Source organism: Saimiri boliviensis, chromosome 12, assembly GCF_048565385.1.
Source record: "Saimiri boliviensis isolate mSaiBol1 chromosome 12, mSaiBol1.pri, whole genome shotgun sequence".
Classification (NCBI taxonomy): domain Eukaryota; kingdom Metazoa; phylum Chordata; class Mammalia; order Primates; family Cebidae; genus Saimiri; species Saimiri boliviensis.
In genome coordinates this window covers 33,823,724-33,844,724 of record NC_133460.1, presented here as the reverse complement: position 1 = coordinate 33,844,724, position 21,001 = coordinate 33,823,724, and the positions used below count along the sequence as shown (strand labels likewise).

The 21,001-nt window shown below is 45.9% G+C and overlaps 1 protein-coding gene across 2 annotated transcripts in view; it reads left to right on the top strand.

Moving 5' to 3' along the window:
- Positions 1-21,001, top strand: part of SNX29 (sorting nexin 29) — a 596,746-nt gene that overhangs the window by 494,281 nt on the left and 81,464 nt on the right. For both annotated transcript variants that reach the window (XM_074382212.1, XM_039477976.2), the window contains exon 19: positions 11,160-11,300. In XM_074382212.1, coding sequence (XP_074238313.1) covers positions 11,160-11,300 — 141 coding nt within the window. The remainder of the gene's footprint in view (positions 1-11,159; positions 11,301-21,001) is intronic.

Below are 21,001 nucleotides of genomic sequence, written 5' to 3'. Positions count from 1 at the left end.
CCTGAGAAAAACAAACTTAGAAAAGTCTCATTTATAATAGCATCAGGCTGGAACTTTTAATAAAACTGTATGTACAGCAGCATAGGGATCATGGGAGAGAGCTACGGCAGGGGGACAACTTTTAGTGACTACTACCAGATGTAGCTGCCGTCAGATGTGGCAGCCCCCTCCCTGGGTCCCGGCCTGTCTTCAGGGTGTATTTGAATGGGCCTTCCTGCCTTGCTTGTGTCCGCCACTCCCTTGAAAAGGCCAGCTTCCGGCCTCACCAGCCATGAACCCAAAGCATGGACAGTTTCATGCTTAAGTTGTCTTCTCCTTAGTTTTCTATCAGGGGCTGGTGTTGGTAGGACTTGGGGGTGAAGGAGGCCACAGAAGTTGGCTGCCTGGGCCCTGGGGTCCTCAGCAGGCTCTGAGGGGATTGGAAAGTCCATTAACATAGCAGGGTGACATACAGTGGAGATTGTTCCCTGAGTCCTCTAACGGAGGCCATTCGCGTCTTCTTTTGTTGGAAATGGTCCTGTCCATGGCCCATGGCATATCTATTCATAGACTTTGTTTTAGAGCCAGAGGGTGGGCACCTGGGCCAGAAATTCAGTGAGTCAAGGGAACAAGAGTGCCTGCCTTTTCCCCTGGCTATTCCAGGTGTGGAGCAAAAGGCGGTGGCCAGTGATGCAAAGATGTGGGCCATGAAGTTGGGCAGATCTGGACTTCAGTCCCTGTTTCACTTGTAACTAGCTCTGTGCTAGACCAGTGGCTCAGGCTCAGTAATAGCAAATCCCTCTTTATCAGGGCTTATGACAAGTAGAAGTGAATGGGCCAACCATGGTCCATGGCCAGTAGTACCAAAAATATTTCCTTTTCTCTTAGAGACATACATCTGTGTTCTCTCTCCAGTAATCTAAAAGTGAGTGAAAGAAAACCCATTTGTACATAAATGGCTATGGTCACTAGAGCAAAGATCTGTGCTCTCATTTTTCCTCTTCCAAATCCATAAGAGCTGTAGATGACAGCCCCATGCTCTGAGCAGCCCCTGGTTCGTGTGCTTGGCATATATCCATCAGGTGCACACACGGTCACACAGGTGACATCCTGCTTTTGTGGGATTGAGGAGGCAGGACCCGTCAGTAAGACATTCCCTGGCAGTTCTCTCATGGACACGTGAATACACTGCCTGCATCCACTCCAACCAGTCTATTCATTCATTGGTTCTATCCTTCTTAAAAATTTAGTCCTGTGAATATATATTGAGTATTTCTTTGGTCCTTCCTTTGGATAAAATCAACCAGATCCATGTCTTCATGGAGCTTTTCCTCTGGTTGAAGGAGAAAGACAGCAGACAGGTCTAACTACCATGCCAGATGGTGGTCAGTGCTGGGGTCAGCAGTGACAGTTGAGCCAGAAGCCTCAAGGAGTGAGGGGATAGGCATTGAGCCTGTCCAGGGACAGGGCACTCCAGGCAGAGGGAACAGCTACCACACCGGCTCTGTGGCTCCACCCACTTCATCATCCTCTAACATCGGAGACCGGGCTCTTGCCACCTCCAGCATCCTCGTGGGTCCCTCATCGTCTCTGCCCAGCCTCCTTTCACTTGGCCCCTGTTCCACAAGCCCCTGCCATATGTTCCCTCTGCTTTGCCCTTTTCCCAACAGCTGCTTCCCTTCCAAGACCATCCATTCTTACTCGATTTTTTTTTTTTTTTTTTTTTTTTTTTGAGATGGAGTCTCACTCTGTCACCCAGGCCATAGTGCAGTGGCCTGATCTCAGCTCACTGTATCCTCCACCTCCCAGGTTCAGGTGATTCTCATGCCTCAGCCTCCCAGGTGCCTGGGATAATAGGTGCCCGCCATCACAGCCCACTAATTTTTGTATTATTAGTAGAGATGGGGTTTTACCATGTTACCCAGGCTGGTCTGGAACTCCTGACCAACAGCGATCTGCCCACCTCAGCCTGGGATTACAGTTGCCGGGATTACAGGTGTGAGCCATCACGCCCAATCTCCTACTCAGTATTTTGGTTCCAGGTCAAACATCAAAGCTCAGCTATCCCAACCCCACTCCCAGGCCTGGTGCCGCTTGCGGAACCAGGCCCATTCTGCAGCCATCATCTCCCTATGAAAGCCTATGTTCCTATGAGTGGTTATTGGTATTAGGTCACCTGACTTCCCTAAGAACTGAGCTCCAGGAGGCAGGGATCCCACCTGGTTTTGTTCTCCATGATAGCCCCAGTGCCCAGCCTGGAACTTGGTATACAACAGACCACCTGGTGGTGACTGAGGAGGGAACACATAGTTCTGCCTGGGGGACAGTGGGGATTGCAGAAGGAGACCTGGCTTGAGGAGGTTCTTGAAGGAGGAGTACACACCCTCAACCTAGCGTCCGGTTCCCATCATGTCTAAAAACCAAGAAAACAGCACAGGCAGTGTGCTGGGGTGGGTTGGTCTTTGGGTACTGCCAGCCATGCCACTCTGAGAAGCATTGAGTCACATATCCAGAGACGGTAGAGCATGAGCTGAAATGGAGTGAACATACTGTGTGCACCTCTCTTCTCTCCCAGAGACAAAGAGGCTGCTCTTCAGCTACAGTTACAGTAGCAAGGTTCCAGGTGAAGCAGAGACTGGCTGGGTCTCTGCCACATCCGAACCCTTACTCTAATCCTTTTTTCAAAGGTCTGTGGAATGGTGCTGGCAATTCTTAGTAAATAATGCATTTCCTCTTTTACTAGAGGGCCTTATTTACATAACCCAGTGAACTGAAAAGTCATTTTTCTTCGGCTAAGTTATTTGTCTTATTCTCGGCATTTGGCTGCAATAATATCCCTCTATCGCGATGGCCATACAGTAATTCAGGCATTTTGTTGTAGCAGTGAGGACACTTATAGTTAATAACACATGAAGCCATTTCATTAAAAGGAAGGTTTTGTTAGGATACATTAACACAGGCCTTGAACCAAAACACAAATCATTTCATTTCCTGGCTATTAAGGAAGCAAAATAAATTAGGAACCTGAAGCCATTTTTTGAAGAATTGTTGTTATCCTCATGTCATCTGACTCTCTCTGCATTCACCAGTCTGCATAAAGGGGATCGGGGTTTTAGAGAGTTGATAGCACTTGTGTTTCTCTGAGATGGAGAAGATGTGGTATGGGCTTTGGGGGTCGCATAAACTAAAGGCCTGGTGCTAGTTGTGCTGGTCACTCCCTGGGCGATAGAGGGCGCATGTCTTAGCCACTCCATGTCAGTTTTAAGGCATACAAAATCGCAGGGCTGGCTGTGTGTGCAGTGGCTCATGCCTGTAATCCTGGCACTTTGGGAACCGAGATGGGTAGATCACCTGAGGTCAGAAGTTCAAGACCAGCCTGGCCAACATGGTGAAACCCCATCTCTACTAAAAATACAAAATTAGCCAGGTATGGTGGCAGGCACCTGTAATCCCAGCTACGGGAGACTGAAGCAGGAGAATTGCTTGAACCCAGGAGGCGGAGGTCACAGTGAGCTGAGATCAGACCGTTACTCCAGCGTGTGCAAGAAGAGTAAAACTTCATCTCAAAAAAACAAACAAAATTGCAGGGCTTTTGTGAGCATCGTGCATAACATGTGTGGCCCATGACAGGTGCTGTGAAGTGGTACAGGTGTTTCCATATGTCTAAGAAAGTTCCAGTTAATACTCGTTTTTGCTCTTGAATATTACAGCATGCATTAAAAAAAAAAGTATTTAGTTTCACAGTGCAGGACTTTGGATCCTTGAGGAGTTACGTGAAGTTTGAAATGGAGAGGGAGACATTTGGTCTCTGCTGCAGGAAGCAGGGGCAGCCTGATGTGTTGGTTCCACATTAGCTGCATGTCAGTGAGTTCTCGCCGCCTTCATGTCAGCGGGTTTCTCTGTGGGCTCTGATTCTTGCAGGGGTTTACAACATCCATCAAGTATCTCCTATGAGGTCCTCCTCCTAAAATAGCACTCTTGCCTGGGAACCTGGGGGCTTTCGTGGCAGGGGCTGGATAAATGCCCAGGCCAGCCTGCAGCCAGCAGAGAGGTTCGCCAAGCTTGTTCTGAGTCAGAAGCCCAGGGAACGCTTCCCGGATTTTGTTTTAGCACTCAGAATCCAGCTTGAGAAGGTCGTTTCCTGAACTCTGCTGTTTCTGTTGAGTTTTCTAGAAGCAGAAGGGATGCTTAGCTGCCCAATCCACAGCGCATGCTTTATGTTTGTGTTTCCCCGCCTGCCTAGCATTTGACAATTAATTAGGCATGGTAATTACCTGCTCTAATTTCATGATTGCACATCCTATAATTAGCCCTAACTCTGTAATAGGGAAGTTCATGTACACAAAGGCAGCCGATGATGAAGGTGATAAAGGTTACGATATTAAGCAGCCATTGCTTATTGCCTGCCAGGCATGGGCGAGGCGAGACACCTCAGCCACCCAGTGATATTGGCATTGGCCTGTCTGACAGATAAAGGGGCTGAGTCTGAAGGTAGGGTGTCATCTCCAGAGTCACAGCTGGAAAGGGTAATTGTGGGGATGTGAACTGAGGCCTCTCTCCTTGCACTGCCATGCCCTTTCACACTGTCACTCTGCCTCTTGCAGGAGCACCTGAGATTTGACATGCTTTGGGCTAAAGATGCCCGTTCCTATGCTTGGCACTCCCTTAAACCAGACTGAGGGCTTCAACCCCTTAAAGCAAGCTTTTACATCTTCATTTCTTCTCTCTGCCTGACTCCCTCCCCGCTTCTTTCTTTCCATCCCCCTATGGGAGTGCATGTTTGTATGTGTGTGTCTGAGATAAATTTTACCCTGGAACATTCACTAGTTGGTGGTTAGATGTTTTTCTACACATACAGAATGTTGTCCTGCATATAATTGCTCAGTTCTCCTCCTCTCCCAAGGACTTCAGTGTCTAGCACCATCTTCATTTATCCAAATGGAGATTCAGGGCTTGAAGAGGTGCATTAACTTATCTGGGATCACTTGCCTGGTAAGGGGTGAGCTGCAATTCGAACCCATTTCGCTCTGAGGCCAGGGTCCAGTGTCTGGGCTCCCACCCCATGCCGAGGTATGGCGATACATCAGGCCCACGTGGATGCACACCCACAGAGCCTTGGCACTGCCTCCTGTCCCATCTACGACCTGGCTTAGACATCCTGCCCCACAAGTTACAGTGAAAGCTGACTCTCCCAAGGGCCGTGAAGGCAGGGCTTTGTTTTGTTTTTGCCTTTAAATTCAGGATTAAGATCATATTTAGATCAGGTATATAAATCTTAAGTTTGTAGTTCAATTAGTTTTACTTCTGTGTAGATTTTTATAACTGCTGCCCAGACACAGAGCCAGGACGTTTCCAGCACACAGAAGGCTCTGTTATGACCTGTGCAAGAATCTTTTCTCCCGCTCAAGGTCATGAAGGCATTCTGCCATGTTTCTTCTCCTTGCTTTATGATTTCACTTTCAACACTTGGGTCTGTGACCCCAAAAGAAATGAGTGCAAAAGCAATACACGTAAATGTTCATAGTTGCTTTATTCATGATAGCGTCAGCTGGAAACAACCTAAATGTCCACCCCAGCAGAACAGGCGGTTACAAACAGGGAAATACTTATACAGTGGAATACTGTGCAGCAGTGCAAAGGAGCATGAGGGCCATGCACAGCAGCACAGCTGCATCTTACCTTCACAGTACTGAGTGAAAGAAACAAGACCCAGAGGAGCACATGGAAGCAAAACCCAGAGGATTCTGTTTAGGTCAAGTTCAAACACGGGAGAAGGCTGGGTGCAGTGGCTCAGGCCGGTAATCCTAGCATTTTGGGAGGCTGAGGCAGGTGGATCACCTGAAATCAGGAGTTCAAGATCAGCCTGGCCAACATGGTGAAACCCCACCTCTACCAAAATACAAAAATTAACTGGGCTTGGTTGCGAGCGCCTGTAATCCCAGCTACTTGGGAGGCTGAGGTGGGAGAATCACTTGAACCTCGAAGACAGAGGTTGCTGTGAGCTGAGATCCTGCCATTGCACTCCAGCCTGGGTTTCAGAGCGAGTCTCTGTCTCAGAAACAAAACAAAACCAAAAAACCACACACACAAATGGGAGAAGAAATCTAGGGAGTGGCAGTTAGCATTGCAGGAGAGTGCCACTGATTAGGAAAGGGCCCAGGAAGGGCTAGACATTCTCTGGTAGACATTCTTCAACTTCTAAAAGAAAGCGTTTCCTTGAGACCTTATTTGTACTAGAGTTTGTTTTGGATTCTATTCGTTGATGAACTGAGGTTTTTGCATTTTTTTCTCCCCTTAACCTCCCTTTACCTCTACTGTTATTACAGACATGGCGAGGGTAATTCTTCTCAGTTGAAAATAAACCTTCAGATTTGAGCTCCCTCTTAAAATGAAGAAGAGAAGGTTTGCCCCGATGTCCGATTACACATATTATCCTCCTATTTAATTTTCTTTTGCTGAGTCAAGGAGATTCGACATAAAGTGGTTTTCTTATTGCTAGTTTTAAAAGGGAACTTTGTTGTGTCAGAAGAGGTCAACTCTTTTTATCCCTCCAAGGAATTATTATCTTTATGGTTCAAACAGAAGGAATTGGGGCTGATCAAACTTAATTTGGAAGGGAAAGCCTTTTAAAGTAACAAACAAAACAAAAAACTCTAACAGTTTTGAGCGTAAGCCCTTTGAAATCGTCAGTGAAATAAGTCCATGATTTGGTTAAGTATGTATAATTCAAGGACAACTTAATTTGCAGAGAAAGTTATCTAACTTTGATGTTTACAGCGTTGTTGTTGTGGATCAGCCTTTTGGGTAATTCTGGGTGATTTTAATGGCATTAGATTGGATTCAATTAGATCCAAAGGGAGAGGCACAAATGAGGTGAGACTGGAACGTCTGGCACAAGGAGGCCATTCTGAGAACACAGGATCTGAAAAGAGGTGCCTGTGCTTCAGGGGAACGAGGCAAGGGTTCCTGGTCCCAACTACCCACGTTGCGAGGCTGCAGTTCCTGAGGCCTTCAGGATTCTGTATCACTGCAGCAGCATGCTGTTGTCAGAAGCGTTTGAACCAGAGTAACTCCATCTTGAATAGGGCCTGGGTAAAATGAGGCTGAGACCCACTGGGCTGCATTTTCAGATGGTTAGGCATTCCACAGCACAGGATGAGATAGGAGGTCGGCACAAAATCCAGGTCATAAAGACCTTGCTGATTAAACACCTTGCAGTAAAGTAGCCTGCCAAAATCCACCAAAACCAAGATGGCGACGAGAGTGACCTCTGGTTATCCTCAGTGCTACACTTCCACCAGCACCATAACAGTTTGTAGATGCCATGGCAACATCAGGAAGTTACCCTGTATGGTCTAAAAGGGAGGCGTGAATAATCCATCTCTTGTTTAGCATATCATCAAGAAATAACCATAAAAATGGGCAAGCAACAGCCCTTGGGGCTACTCTGTCTATGGAGTAGCCATTCTTTATTTCTTTACTTTCCTAATAAACTTGTTTTCACTTTACTCTGTGGACTTGCCCTGAATTCTTTCTTTCACGAGATCCGAGAACTTTGTCTTGGGGTCTGGATCAGAACCCCTGTCCGGTAACAGTGTGATAGAAACTGTTAGAGGGCAGAGGGCAGGCAGCCGTGGGTTCAAATTTCTTATGTCCCCACCTACCCTGGGCAAGTGATGTGACCTCTCTGAGCCCATTTCTTCATCCGAAAAGGGGGTGTTCATACCATCTGCCTTGCAGATTACCATGAGGATGGACAGTGAGATGCATGAAGTGCCTGGAATAGGACTCAACACATAAAAGGTGGGCAGATCGGATCCTCGGTGTGGATTTAGGCTTGATGACTTCTAGGTACCTAGGGGATATCATGTCCTGCTCTGGAGTTTGTATGAGAGGTCCAGACTCGAGATACAGACTTTGGAGTCACTGGCCTACACGTGAAACATGCAGACCCGGAGCACACATGCATGTGTCAGGGAGAGGTGGGTGTGGGGAGGAGAGGAGGTGCCCATGTGGAAGGCCGAGAGAGAGTGGTTGGAGAAGAAGAGGGAGACTTGGGCCTCCAGGGAGCAAAAACAGTTGGCTCTTGCAAAACCTAGAGTCAGAATTTATCACTCACATGAGAGAGACTTGTTTTTATTGTTATGTTAAAGAGGTTTTAAAGATGTATATTGATGTTCACTGATTCAAATTACAATGGCCATTTATCATTGGAGGCTTTACCCTGTGGGCTGTTCTTGTATAATTTTTTAAAGGGCATTGATCTCTCTACCACTTCTCCGGTTTCCCTTGTGATGTATTAGAGCTGCTGTATATCCTTGGAAGGTGCTAGGGCCTGTAAAAGGCTGGTGAAACGGTGCTCATGTTTTCTCTACTTGGCTGAAATAAACAAATTGTGTGCCTGTGTGTGCTGTTCCCATCTGCATGTGACCTTCGTTCAGTTGGGCTGATCATTGCAAGTCCAGATCTTGACCTTGGCCTACTCATTGCTAACACACGTCCAATTCCACCCCGTCTGTATGGTGTCCCCTGTGATCCTGGGCATAGCTGCGCTGTTTGTATACCTGAATTCTCTCCATATCGCCTTGGGTGGGAGGTGCTGCTCTGAGCTCCATTTCATAGATGAGGAAATGAATGGCCAGAAAGGTTGCATGGCGTGTCTGACAGGTGAGTTATGTGTTACATCGGGGCTTCCTGAAATGGCCCACTTGTCAGAATCCCTGGAGAAGCTTGGGTGCGTTGAGGATTCCTGGGCCTCAGGTGGTTAGTGCAGCTGACTTAGTGGCGGGTAAGATGTGGAAAGGACTGCCCCTCTCCACACCAGATCTTGGATATGTTGGTAGAAAAATAGCAATAATGACTTCCTGGTTATTCAGATTAGGGAAGTTTTCAAGCTCTTTTTGTAAAGAGCCAGAAGAAATACTTTTAGCTTTGCAGGCTGTATGGTCTGTTTCAGCTTCCTAACTGCGATACAGATATTCTTTGACTTATGATGAGGTTATATCCCGATAAGCCCATTGTAAGTTGAAAATATCGTAAGTTGAAAATGCATCTAAGACATTCCACCTACTGAACATCATAGCTCAGCCTAGTCTACCTTAAACCTATTCAGAACACTTACATTTGCCTATAGTTAGGCACAATCATCTAACACAAAGCCTATTTTATAATAAAGTGTTGAACAGCTCATGTAAAATATCATACTGCATATCAATAGCCTGGAAAAAAGGTCAAAATTTGAAGTGTGGTTTCTACTGAATGCTTATTGCTTTCATACCGTTATAAACTTGAAAAATTGCAAGAGAATTACCATCCTAAATGGGATACTGTTTATATTGCAAAAGCAACCAAAACAAATGAATGTGGCTGAATTTGCCCCATGGGCCATAGTTTGCCCACCCTGATCTAGACAGTTAGTGTTATGTAGACGATCAGAGAAGGGATTGAACTTGCTCTCCACGGGATGTTTGGACTTTTATAAGAATATATCACAAGGAGTTACGGTTCATTCAAGATATATAGGATGACAGCCAGGCACAGTGAGTCACACCTGTAATCCCAGCACTGGGAGAAGCCAAGGCAGGTGGATTACCTGAGGCCAGGAGTTCGAGACCAGCCTGGTCAACATGGCAAACCTCTGTCTCTACTAAGAAAACGAAAAAAAATTAGCTGGATGTGGTGGTAGGTACCTGTAGTCCTAGCTAGTCACAAAGCTGAGGCAGAATAATCACTTGAACCCGGTGGGAGGAGGTTGCAGTGAGTTGAGATCATGCCACTGCACTCTAGCCTGGGCAACAGAGTGAGACTCTATCTCAAAAAAAATAATAAATGAGTAAAGGACATGAAGAGACATTTCTCCAAGGAGAGAGAGAGAGAAAAAAAAAAAAAGAGAAAGAAAGAAAAGATGTATAGGATGAGAATTGCATTCAGCTGCTCAAAGACCCCTAAGACGTTAGCTTGAACAAATTAGAGATTAATATTTCTTGTTTGTTGAAAAAGCCTGGAGTAACTGATCTGATTGTAGGTGTCGTAATGTGACATCAGCAATAATGGGATGACACTATTGCTCCTAAGGTCATCAGATACCCTGGGGCTTCTGTAAACTTGATAGGCATTCTATTTCTCCATCTAACTCCATTGAAAACCTGTATCTATTTGTTAACTGAAATTTGATTTTAGTCTCTAATCCTTCTTCCTGTTCACAGAATAATGTGAGACATTCTTTGGTAGCTGTACTAGAGTACAGACACGTAATGTCTGTGTTTGGGGTTGATGGGTGGCTTTCATGTAGAGGCAGAATTTATCACATTAGAGATGCTTTACTTTTCATGGTCATAGAGGTTTCAAAGATGTGTATTGACATTCATGAAGTATAAATTACAATAGCCCTTTATCCTTGGGGACTTTTCTCTCTGGGCTGTTCTTAACTCAGGTGATTTAAAAAAGTGGATTGATCTGTTTCCTGCTTCTCTGTTTTTCCTTGTGATGAAGTTGCTACTTGCCCTTGGGAGGTGCTAAGGCCTGCAAAAAGCTGATGAAACCCCTCACATTTTGTATCCCCGGAGTATTCTCCGAGGAGTCACAACTTGATTAAAATAAGGAAATCCAATGTCCCAGTTACGCTTATCCCATCTGGCTGTGGCATTCTGTCTAGTGGGGCAGATCTCGCTCTGGCCCCCTCCCTCCTTTCTGAAACTGAATTCTTCCGTGTCCCTGTGGTGGTCAGTGCAGTCCCAGGCACCACCACATTGCTCTCCAAACCCCCTTCAGAGCAAGGCGCTGCTCTGAGCTCCATTTTACAGATGAGGAAACAAAAGAGACCAGAAAGGTTGCCTAGCCTGTCACCAGCAAGCTGTTAATGCTGCAGCACACATCACAGAAACATGAAAAATGCGTCTCTGCTATTCACTGGGCTGTGGATCTCTGTCGACGTTGGGAAAATATCATACAGTATGTTGTGTCAGTAACTTGCCTGATTCAGTCATTCTTTCCCGTACCCATCTGTTGAGCCAGCACCAGTGAGTCCCTACTATATGCCAGCATCTGGGCGTCAAGTGGTGTGTGACACAGATGTGACTCCTACTGGAGTTGGTTTTCGTGGGGAAAGCATTGCTGAAATCCTACTGCTTTATAATAAGGGTTTTAAGAAAAATGTACATTTTCCGTCTCTTTTTTGACAGGTCTACATCCGAATAAAAGACGACGAATGGAACATCTATCGGCGGTATACAGAGTTCAGAAGTTTGCACCACAAGTTACAGAACAAGTACCCTCAAGTGAGAGCCTACAACTTCCCACCCAAAAAGGCCATCGGAAACAAGGTACCACTCCATGCCAGGAAACTCGCTTGTCACTGCCTGCGTTAAAACAGATTATTCATTCTTCTTCTTTAGTCTACTACTTAAAAACACAGGCTCCTTTTTAAAAAGTTGGCAGATACAAGAAAAAATAGAAAAAAGAAGTAGCCGCTTATAATTCCACCACCTAAAGACAGTCACCATTACGTTGTGTGTGTGTATGTTCTGTTATGTCTTTATGGTGGAAATTGGAAAATTGTTTCTCTAAAGGGCCAGAGAGTAAGTATTTTTGGCTTTGGGAACTACCATTTCAGTGGCAGATACTCACCTTTGCTGGGGTTCTGTGTAAGCAGCCATAGACAGTATGGACACAGATGAGCTTGGCTGTGTGCCAGTAACATATTATTTTTAAGGATAGATAGTGGTCGGATTTGGCCTGTAGGTTAGTTTGCCAACCCCTGTTCTAGACCAAAAAATTCTCTTCTAGTTTTCACCCATAGTTGTCCTGGTGTTCACTTCGACTTGTGACTGTGGTGTATAACTTTCTGAGAGGAGTTTGTTGTTGCTGCTGTTGTTATATGGTTACTCGCCTCATGAAGGCCAATGATTTATGAATACCCAGTTTGTTTCTGTGTATTCCTCTGGGTACCCTTGAAGAAGGAGGGACTAGCCCTCTGCAAGCTCACTGGTTGATTAGTATTATTCACTCAGCAGTCATTAATTGAGCACCAATTGTATGTCATTGTGCAAGGGGCTGGGTCCAGCCCTGGAGAAGACAGGCCTGGGTCTAGACCTGGGTTGGAGCCCTGTCACGTGATCAGCTACAGCCAGGTGGCATCATTATGTCACTCCTCATGTTTGCTTAGGGAAGCAGTTCTCTGTCATGGCCGCACTTTGAAAACTACTGAGGGCTCCCTGTGCGCCATCTCCATCCCCATTCTGATTTAACTGATCTGTAGTGAGGCCTGGATATTGAGGGATTGAAGAGTTCTGTAAGTGATTGCACTCTGCGGCCAAACTGGAGAACCCTTGGCTTAGAGTCAAGAAGGAGACAGGGACACTTCATCAATTTCAATGTATGTTTGATAGCTTGGCAGGGACAGTCCAATCAGAGGAGGTGGAGCCATGACCTTTCTTACGACGTGTAAGACATTGGGTGTTGTATTGAGTGTGATCTCTCTACCATGGTCATTCTCAAAGTGTGGCCCCAGCCAGCCAGCAGCAGCAGCCCTGGGAGCTGGTTAGAAATGCACATTCTTGGTCTGACCCTAGACTTGCTGATTCACAAGCTGTGAGGCTGACACCCAGCAGTCTGGGTTTAATGAGCCCTCGGCAATGCTGTTCATGAGGAAGTGTGAGGACTGCCATTCTATCTTTTGACAAAGCCATGTGGCAGATGCTATATGGGATGAATCCCTAATTTCTGTCTTCAGGAGGTACCTTGCTAGGATTTCCTTTGACCTTTATCACAGAAACACAGAGCAACAGTTTCTATAACCCACTCCTGGCACTTGGGAATGTCATAGAGACATGTACTATTACGGACCCTTACGTTTACATGTGTATAGATTCCTGTGTATAAAACAGATTGAAATCTGATCCCTTCAAGGTCTGCTTAGTTTGAATGTAAACAGTTGCAAAGCATGTTTATCCCAGGCCCAGAATACATTTGTCCTTATTTTTCTGTTGAGGATAAGTAAAGCTGAATTCCTAGACACGGCAGACAGAAACTCTGTACTTGTTCATAGCAAGGAGTACAAGAATTATTTTGAAAAGGGGAAACAGTTGTATACTTGTTTGATCTAATGACCTGTAGGCTCATACAAATCTTGGGACTCATTCAGAATGTCTTAAATATCATAAAAGAGCGTGCTGCTAACCAGTATATTATCGTTATAAGACACTGTTACATGCAAGAAACACAATCCTGGCACAGCCCTTCCAGTGACAGCTTCTGGACTGATACTGTCTATATCTTGTGCTAAGGGAATGCTGTGGTAGCACAAGGTGGCAATGAGGGAATTTCCCCCCCATACCTAATCTTGCTCTGTGGCCCAGCTTGGAGTGCAGTGGTGAGATCTTGGCTCATTGCAGCCTCCACTTCCTGGGTTCAAGCAATTCTCCTGCCTCAGCCTCCCAAGTAGCTGGGACTACAGGCACCCACCACCACACCCAGCTAATTTTTGTATTTTTAGTAAAGACAGGGGTTTTCCATGTTGGCCAGTCTGGTCTCAAACTCCTGATCTCAAGTGATCTTCCTGCCTTGGCCTCCCAAAGGAGGGGCCATGCCTGGCCCTGCAATTGTCCTTTGATTCCTTCTTTCCTTTTCTCTGCATTTGGCTGGGACATACCTACTTCCCTTAAATCCCCCTTAGCTACTGCTCAGGGACAGAGCTGAGGGATTCTTCCAATTTCCAAGGGGGGATTGAGTCAAGATGCAGAACCTTCCAACAGAGGCCATTGGTGAATTCAGTTCAAGGCCAAGCTTATGCTGGCCCCAACAGGGCCTAATAGCTCAGGATACTTGCTTTGCTATCACAAAGGAAAAATTTCTGGAGTGCATTGATTCTGAATTGGTCCAGAAAAATCTGCCACATTATAATTCTTTCTTTGATTGGGTTACTTCAAGGATAACTCACTTGTCTGCTTGAACCGTTATGGTACACATCCAGACAAGATGTCTTTGGCTTGACTGAATTTTTTTCTTTTTTTTTTTTTGTTTTGTTTTTTTGTTTTTGTTTTTGTTTTTTTGAGACAGGGTCTTGCTCTGTCACCCAGGCCAGAGTTCTGTGGTGCAATTGTAGCTCACTGCAGCCTCAAACTCCTGGGTTCAAGTGACACGCCGTCCCTTGGGCTCCGCTTTCAAAATACTCACAGTTCACTTGTTTCCTGTATCCCTGCTTAAGTTATTCTCTCTTTTTTTCCTTTGAGACAGGGTCTCTGCTTGTCACCCAGGCTGGAGTGTAATGGTGTGATCATGGCTCTCTGCAGCCTCTAATTCCCCAGCTCCAGCCGTCCTTCCACCTCAACCTTCCAAAGTGCTGGAGTTACAGACATGAACCACTGCACATGGCCCATATTCAGCTTATTCTACCTCCAAGCCACTGTCACCACAGTGTGGACACCTGCAGTAGCTAGCCTTTTTCTCTTTTGCCCATCTGTAGCCTATTTTCCACACTTCAGCCAGAGTGAGATTTGTACAACATAAATCTGATTCTGTCAGCTGTAGATGAAGACCCTCCGGTGATACCCCTAGCATGTACAATGGGGACTCTTTACTGTGGCCTCAGAGGTATCTCCTGGTAGCTCCCTCACCTCCGTCTCCTACCTCACCTCAGGCCCTGCCCCCACCCTGTCCACTCAGTCCTAAGACATCCACATGGTTCTTACCTCAGGGCCTTTGCACCTGTCATGCCCTGTGCCTGGAATGGCTGTTCTGAGATTTCTGCATGGATGGCTCCTCGCATTCATTAGGTCTCAGTTCAGACTGGCCTTCCTTGGACAGAGGCCTTTCCTGACATTCCTCACTCATGCTGCCCTCAGTCACTCTTTGGCTCTTTCTTCTGCTTTAATTTTCTTCCCAATATATGCTATTGATGGAAATGACTTCTTCATGCCCTTCGGTATTACCTTTCTCTGCACCAGCATGGAGGCTCATGAACCAGGGCCAGAGTCTGTTTCTGTTCACTGCTCTGTCCCCAGCTCCTAGAATAGCACCTGACATACCAAGATACCCACAGCCTAAATTAATGAGCAAATGAACAGAAAATCAGTGGAAGAGTTTCCCTTTTATTTTCTTCTTCGCTTTGCTGGGTGTTGGCACACATTCAAAAAAATCTCAATTCCAAAAATGAGTACAGAAGCTTTCAAGGTGACTCGGGTGGCTGAATATTTTTGGCAGAGTAGGCGGGAGACCGAGCAGGCTTTTGGAGACAGGAAAGATGGCTCTCTAACGGTCTGAGGGAGTTGACCAGTGAGATTCCTTCCAAATGGGCTTTGGCAGCTTGAGGGCTTAGGTAAAGGACTTGTTTTTGATGATGTTACTAAAGTCTTCATTATGGCTCAGGGAGCAAATGAGAATGGAGAGACTGTCATTCCTTCTTAGGGTAATAGATTCCATCCCCAAAAGTTCATTTGGCATTAAGGCAAGGCAGATCACTTTCCCTGGAGCCACAGATAATTCAACTTGCTGGAGAAATTGTGCATTAAAATCCTCATTAAAAACACATACACCCGTGTGTGGTAGAGGAACCGACTGGTACTAGCTGAGATGTGGAAGCTTTTTAGGAGGTGCCATTGGAAACGCAGCCCTGGAGACGGCAGGGTGGGCACACAGATGGGAGCGAGTGGACCTCACGCAGGAACCAGAGTCAGATGTGCGCAGAGTGCAGGGGTGTCATGCTGGGTGCTGGGGCAACAGAGGCGAATTAAGGTTCAGTCCCTGTCCTTAAGAAGCTGGCAGTCTTGTAGGGAGGATGACAAGTCAATGAGTCCTCACAGAGGAGCCATGTGAGCTACAGGGAACCTGGTGCCATCTTCATACAGAGGAGAGAGAAGCAGAGAAGGCTTCATGCAGGAGGCAAAATGCTGGAGAGGCCATAGGGCTCCCAGCCAGAAAACTAGGAGAGGGAGCAGATGAGCCAGCAGAATCAGTGCAAGGCATCCTTTCTTTCTGTACATCCCAGATCAGTTTCCTATGCTTACAATAGCACACATTTATTCTCATACAGTTCAGGAGGCCAGAAGTTCCAGATGAGCCTCACCAGGTCAAAATCAAAGCATTAGCGAGAGTGTATTTCTTTCTAGAGACTCCAGGGGAGAATCCTTCTCCTGGCCTTTTCCAGCTTAGAGGCCGCCTGCATTTCTTGGCTCATGGCCCCTTCCTCCATCTTCCATGTTACCTCTCTCCCACCATTCTTCTCTTGTCAGATCTTCCCCTGACCACAGCAGGGAAAGGTTCTCTACTTTTAAGGAATATGATTAGATTGGGCCCACCCTGATTATCCAGGGTAATCGCTCCATCTCAGGGTCCTTCATTTCATCTCCTCTGCAATGACCCCTGTGTAGTAAAATATTCACAAGTTCCAGGGATTGAGGCATAGACACCTGGGGAGATGGTGGGCCTCATCTTGCTTACTGTATACCTCTTCTTCATTATTCTTTGCCCTTGGTAGAGAACTCTTACTGTTAGCCTGCTTTACAAATGGGGCAGCAGAGGCACAGGGACGTGAAGTGACTTGCCTGGGCCACCTCGCTTGCCAGCATCAAAGGTGATATCTGGGCCCAGGCAGGTGGACTGCAGGGTCCTGGCCCTCAGCGTCTATAACAGCCTATCCCACAAGAAGGCGAGCTGCAGAGGACCTTGGAGGCTGGATGGGCGGAATCAGTCAACCGTTGCCCATTTGGTGGATGTTCACATTAACTCCCTAAGTCAACTCCTCAACCTTGGTGCTGTGGAGAGCAGGGAATAGGTGAGGCGGGGCTCTTACGGCCTGTCTCTGCCCACACCCTCCGCGCCACCCTCACTTAGGAGCCATTTGTAGAGTTGGGAGTGCCGCCCTCATAGTTTATCCACAGGCTTCTAAGAACTTTCCTGGGAAACTTGTGAGGAGACAGTTATTCATGTGTTCATTAATTGATGCATTTGTTCTTTCAATGGGACTTTACCAACTCTGTACATAAGGGGCTGTCATAAGCACCGGGAGTCAAAGGAAAAAAAGAAAAAGATCCTTAAGACTGCACTACCTGTGTGGCCTCAGGCACATTATTTGACCTCTCTATGCTCATTTCTCCTTTTTTTATATACCAGGAAGACTTACGCCACTTCTAGTATTGTTTTTATCAGTATTGAAGGTGGTTACATCTGTAAAGTGCACATGGTAAGATCTCTGTTCAGGTTTGTTGGGTAAGGGGCATGGGGCTGGTAGTGAAATGGAGTGGGCAGACGCACAAGCACGTTTTCATCATCAGTGATGCTGGGACCCTGAGCCTGTGCAGTGAATGAGCCCAACATGGACGACCCCACCGGAAACCTCAAACCCTGCGTTTCCATGTAAACTCACACCAGCCACCAATATACCAGGCTGGCCATGCACAGCAGGAACTTTACATTCATTTTCTCATCATGCACTTCTGATTGGACTCCATATAAAGTGTTTTATAGATGAGGAAACTGGGGCTTAGGGGCAGTAAGCATCCTGCCCAAGCTCCCATAGCTTGTAAGCACCGGATCCAGGAATTGAGCTGAACTCTGCAAATGTCGCCGCACCGCCCTGCCCTCAGTGGAGAAGCAAGCCCCACAAGTCTGTGCTCAAATCTGGGAGCTGGCGATGCAGAAAGTCACCTACTACAGCTTTCGGCTAGAAAGTTTGTCACCTGAAGACAATTCAGAAGATGGTGGGACTCCCCTACCTCTCACAGCAGAGACACAGACTGCTCTCACACCATCTCCCACGACTGCTGGGGCTCCACAGAGAAATTTGGGAGCGAAGAGCAGCTCTGAGTGAATGAAGCCATAAACTCAAGGCTGTGTCTCATTTGACACTCTGCCAACCACCATGTAAACAGTCCCGGTACTTAATGTATTAATCAGAGGAAGAGAGAAATTGGGCTCATTATACATCACACATTTCTGTTTCTCTTTAATACAATGAAAGCCTCTTAAGATATTTTCCAGGAGAGCAAGCACTAACGTCATCTTGCCAGAAAATGCATCTCAGGAGAGAGACTTTGGTAAGCCTCAGACCCAGAATGTGTATGTGGAGGCCTATGCATCGGTATATATGCGTTTAATAAGTGGGGTTTCTTGGGAGGACTTTTCTATAATATCAAATTAAAATCCAGTAAAAAAAATAAAGGTCATTTATAAACAAACAATCCACAGTCAGCAACTTGAAAGTGTATCTGCTGTTGTGTTCCCATCCTGTGTATTTTCTAGGTAACGCACACCGACAAGCTGAATTCAAGAGACTCCTCTTGGTGGTCTCAAGTCATAGAGCTTGCTGGTCCCACCCTCCGCTGAGGCCGTAATCCCTCTACCAGCAAGTCTTCCCCAACTTCAGAAACATGAGCTGTCCCTCCCCGTGGTCATTTCTCATAATCCCCCACATCAGGGTTGCCTGATTGACAGTTTCTTCCTTCCTGCAGTCCCTCTTGTCCTCACACGCATTACACCATAGAATTAGAGGGCAGAGCCTGGTCTTGAGTCTGTCTTTTTAGGATCTGTCACGGTGCAGGGTACAGAGTCGAACGTGTTTGTTGAATAACGAACTGAAGCTGTGTAGAAGTCACAGTGCAGCACCGGCTTTGTTGGGTCGTTAATTTCCTTTCTCCCTGGTCCTGCTTCCCTTCACTTCCAGGACGCTGTCATCATGGTCGTTTGTAGATGCTCAGTCCCCATGTGGCACCGTCTCACCTGCCCGCTGGACACTGACCAGCTAATATTTACCGGGGTTTCCATGAAAACTCTGCATTAGTTGTTCCTGGTGACAAAAAAAGACCTGTTTGACACTTCTGGGGTCTGATCTTCCCAGTGAGCCTACCAGAATTGGCCAGCTTGCCCCACTTCACTCATTTCAGGCTGGGTTTGAGGACCCTTTGGATTTTGTGAGTGATGTGAATTATAAGACACCTTGACTCTGCTGGGCATTAAACAGTGGCCAAAATATTTCTGGGGCTGTGAGTTTACTTGTATATCATTATTTAATCTCTCCTTCTAGCTCTAAAAGCCTTCTGAAAAGACTTAACTTGCATTCCATCTGCTTTTGTTCCTCACATTTTTGGACAACTGATTAAAATCACAACTTAGAAGAGTATTTCTTGGCTCTTACCCTCTTGTCGAATAGTTAGAGAATAATTACTACCTTGCCCTTCAATATTCCCATTAATATTTGAGAACTTCAAGCAGCAGAAAAACAAAAAGAAAAACAAATTGAGAACTGTGTATTGCAATCTTGGCTCATCTCTAGCATGCTGGGAAAAAAACCAACATTTCAGCCTCTCTAATTGCCACTAAGTGGTTATTTCCTGAAGCCACCTTTTTGGAGTTCACAATCTCAGGCTGGAGGAAGCCTCTCCCTTTATATGGTCCTTCTCTGCAGTGTCATGGGCCACTTGCATCTTTAGAAACCATACAATACGGAGGGAAAGAGTTTGGGCTGTGGATCCAGATGCTGCCCCCGCCCTCACTGTCTGTGTGAACCTAGGCAAGTCCTCAGCCTCTGTGACACTCAGCTGTCACGTGGTGGTGAGCACACTGACAGCATGGGCTCTCGTGAAGAATGAGCAAGCTCGTGCCAGCTAACCGTTTCACACGGTGCAGTGTGTCCTTAGCCCTCAGATGCCTTGTCTGTAGGGAAGACTCACTCGTTTGATTTCCTTTCTTTTGGGATTGGTGACAACTCAGACAGAGGCATGCTTGCTTTTTCTTCCTTTCATTCTCTCTTCTTCTTCCCCCTCTTCACTTCTCTGTTTCTTATCATAGTGTGTTACAGGTTTCAGCTTTTCTTTCTTTGAGATAGCATCTTACTCTGGCTGGAGTACCATAGTGAGATCTTGGCTCACTGCAACCTCTACCTCCTAGGTTCAAGAAATTCTTGTGCCTCTGTCTCCTGAGTAGGGACTACAGGCATGCACCACCATGCATGCCTAGTTTATGTATTTTCAGTAGAGGTGGAGTTTCGCCATGTTGGCCAGGCTGGTCTCAAACTCCTGGCCTCAAGTGATTTGCCCACCTCACTTTTCAAAGTCTTGGGATTACAGTCATAAGCTACCATGCCAGGCCTTTTTGGGCTGTTTTTTAAGTTGAGGTATAGCATACCTTCGATCTTAAGGTACAGTTTGATGGATCTTCAAAAAGTGAACATACCTAAGAAAACAGCAATTGACGAAGAAATAGACCAATATCAGAACTCCAGAGCTGCCTGTTATTAAGGGGCTGCTGTGCTGCTTTCTGATACCATAGAGTGCTTTTGCCTGTGTTAGTGCTTTATGTAAAGGGGATCATATTGCAGGTATTCCTTTGTGTCTGGCCTCTTTCTCTCAGCATCACATCTGTGAGCTTCATCCATGTTGTTGCAAGTAGCAATTGTTAGTTCTTTTCCCTTGTTCTGTAATACTCCTTTGTGTGAATACACCACAATTTGTCTTTTATTATCAGTGGATAGTTTGATGGTTTCTGGTCTGGCTCAATTACAAATAGTGGTGTAATTAACAATTCTTACATATGTCTTCTGCTGGACATTGAGCCCTGATTTCTGTGGGATGGAATCGTTCGGAATAGACTTGCTGGTCACAGGGCTTGTTTATACTCCACTGTAGTGGATACTGCCAAACACTGTCCCAAGGCGACCATATGGTCATGATTTTTTAAAGAAAGGGAAAAAGAATACAAAGAGTAGGATACCAGGCACCTGTATTCCCACCACACAAAATTAACAGCTGTTCACATTTTTTCAGATTTGCTTCCAAGCTCCTAAAAAATTATTATGAAATGTTTCAGATGTACCCCAGAATTCACAGGAAAATGTAATGAACACACACGTATCACCATCCAGATTTAATAAATGTTAACATTTAGAAATTAAACACTATAAATACAGCTGAACTCTCTTTGCACCTTTTCTCCCAGAAGGAAAGCACTCTGTAGAATCGTTCTGTGTCCTTATATTACATATGATTACGAGAGGGTTTTCTTTTTACTGCTTCCCATTGATGGTGATATTCTT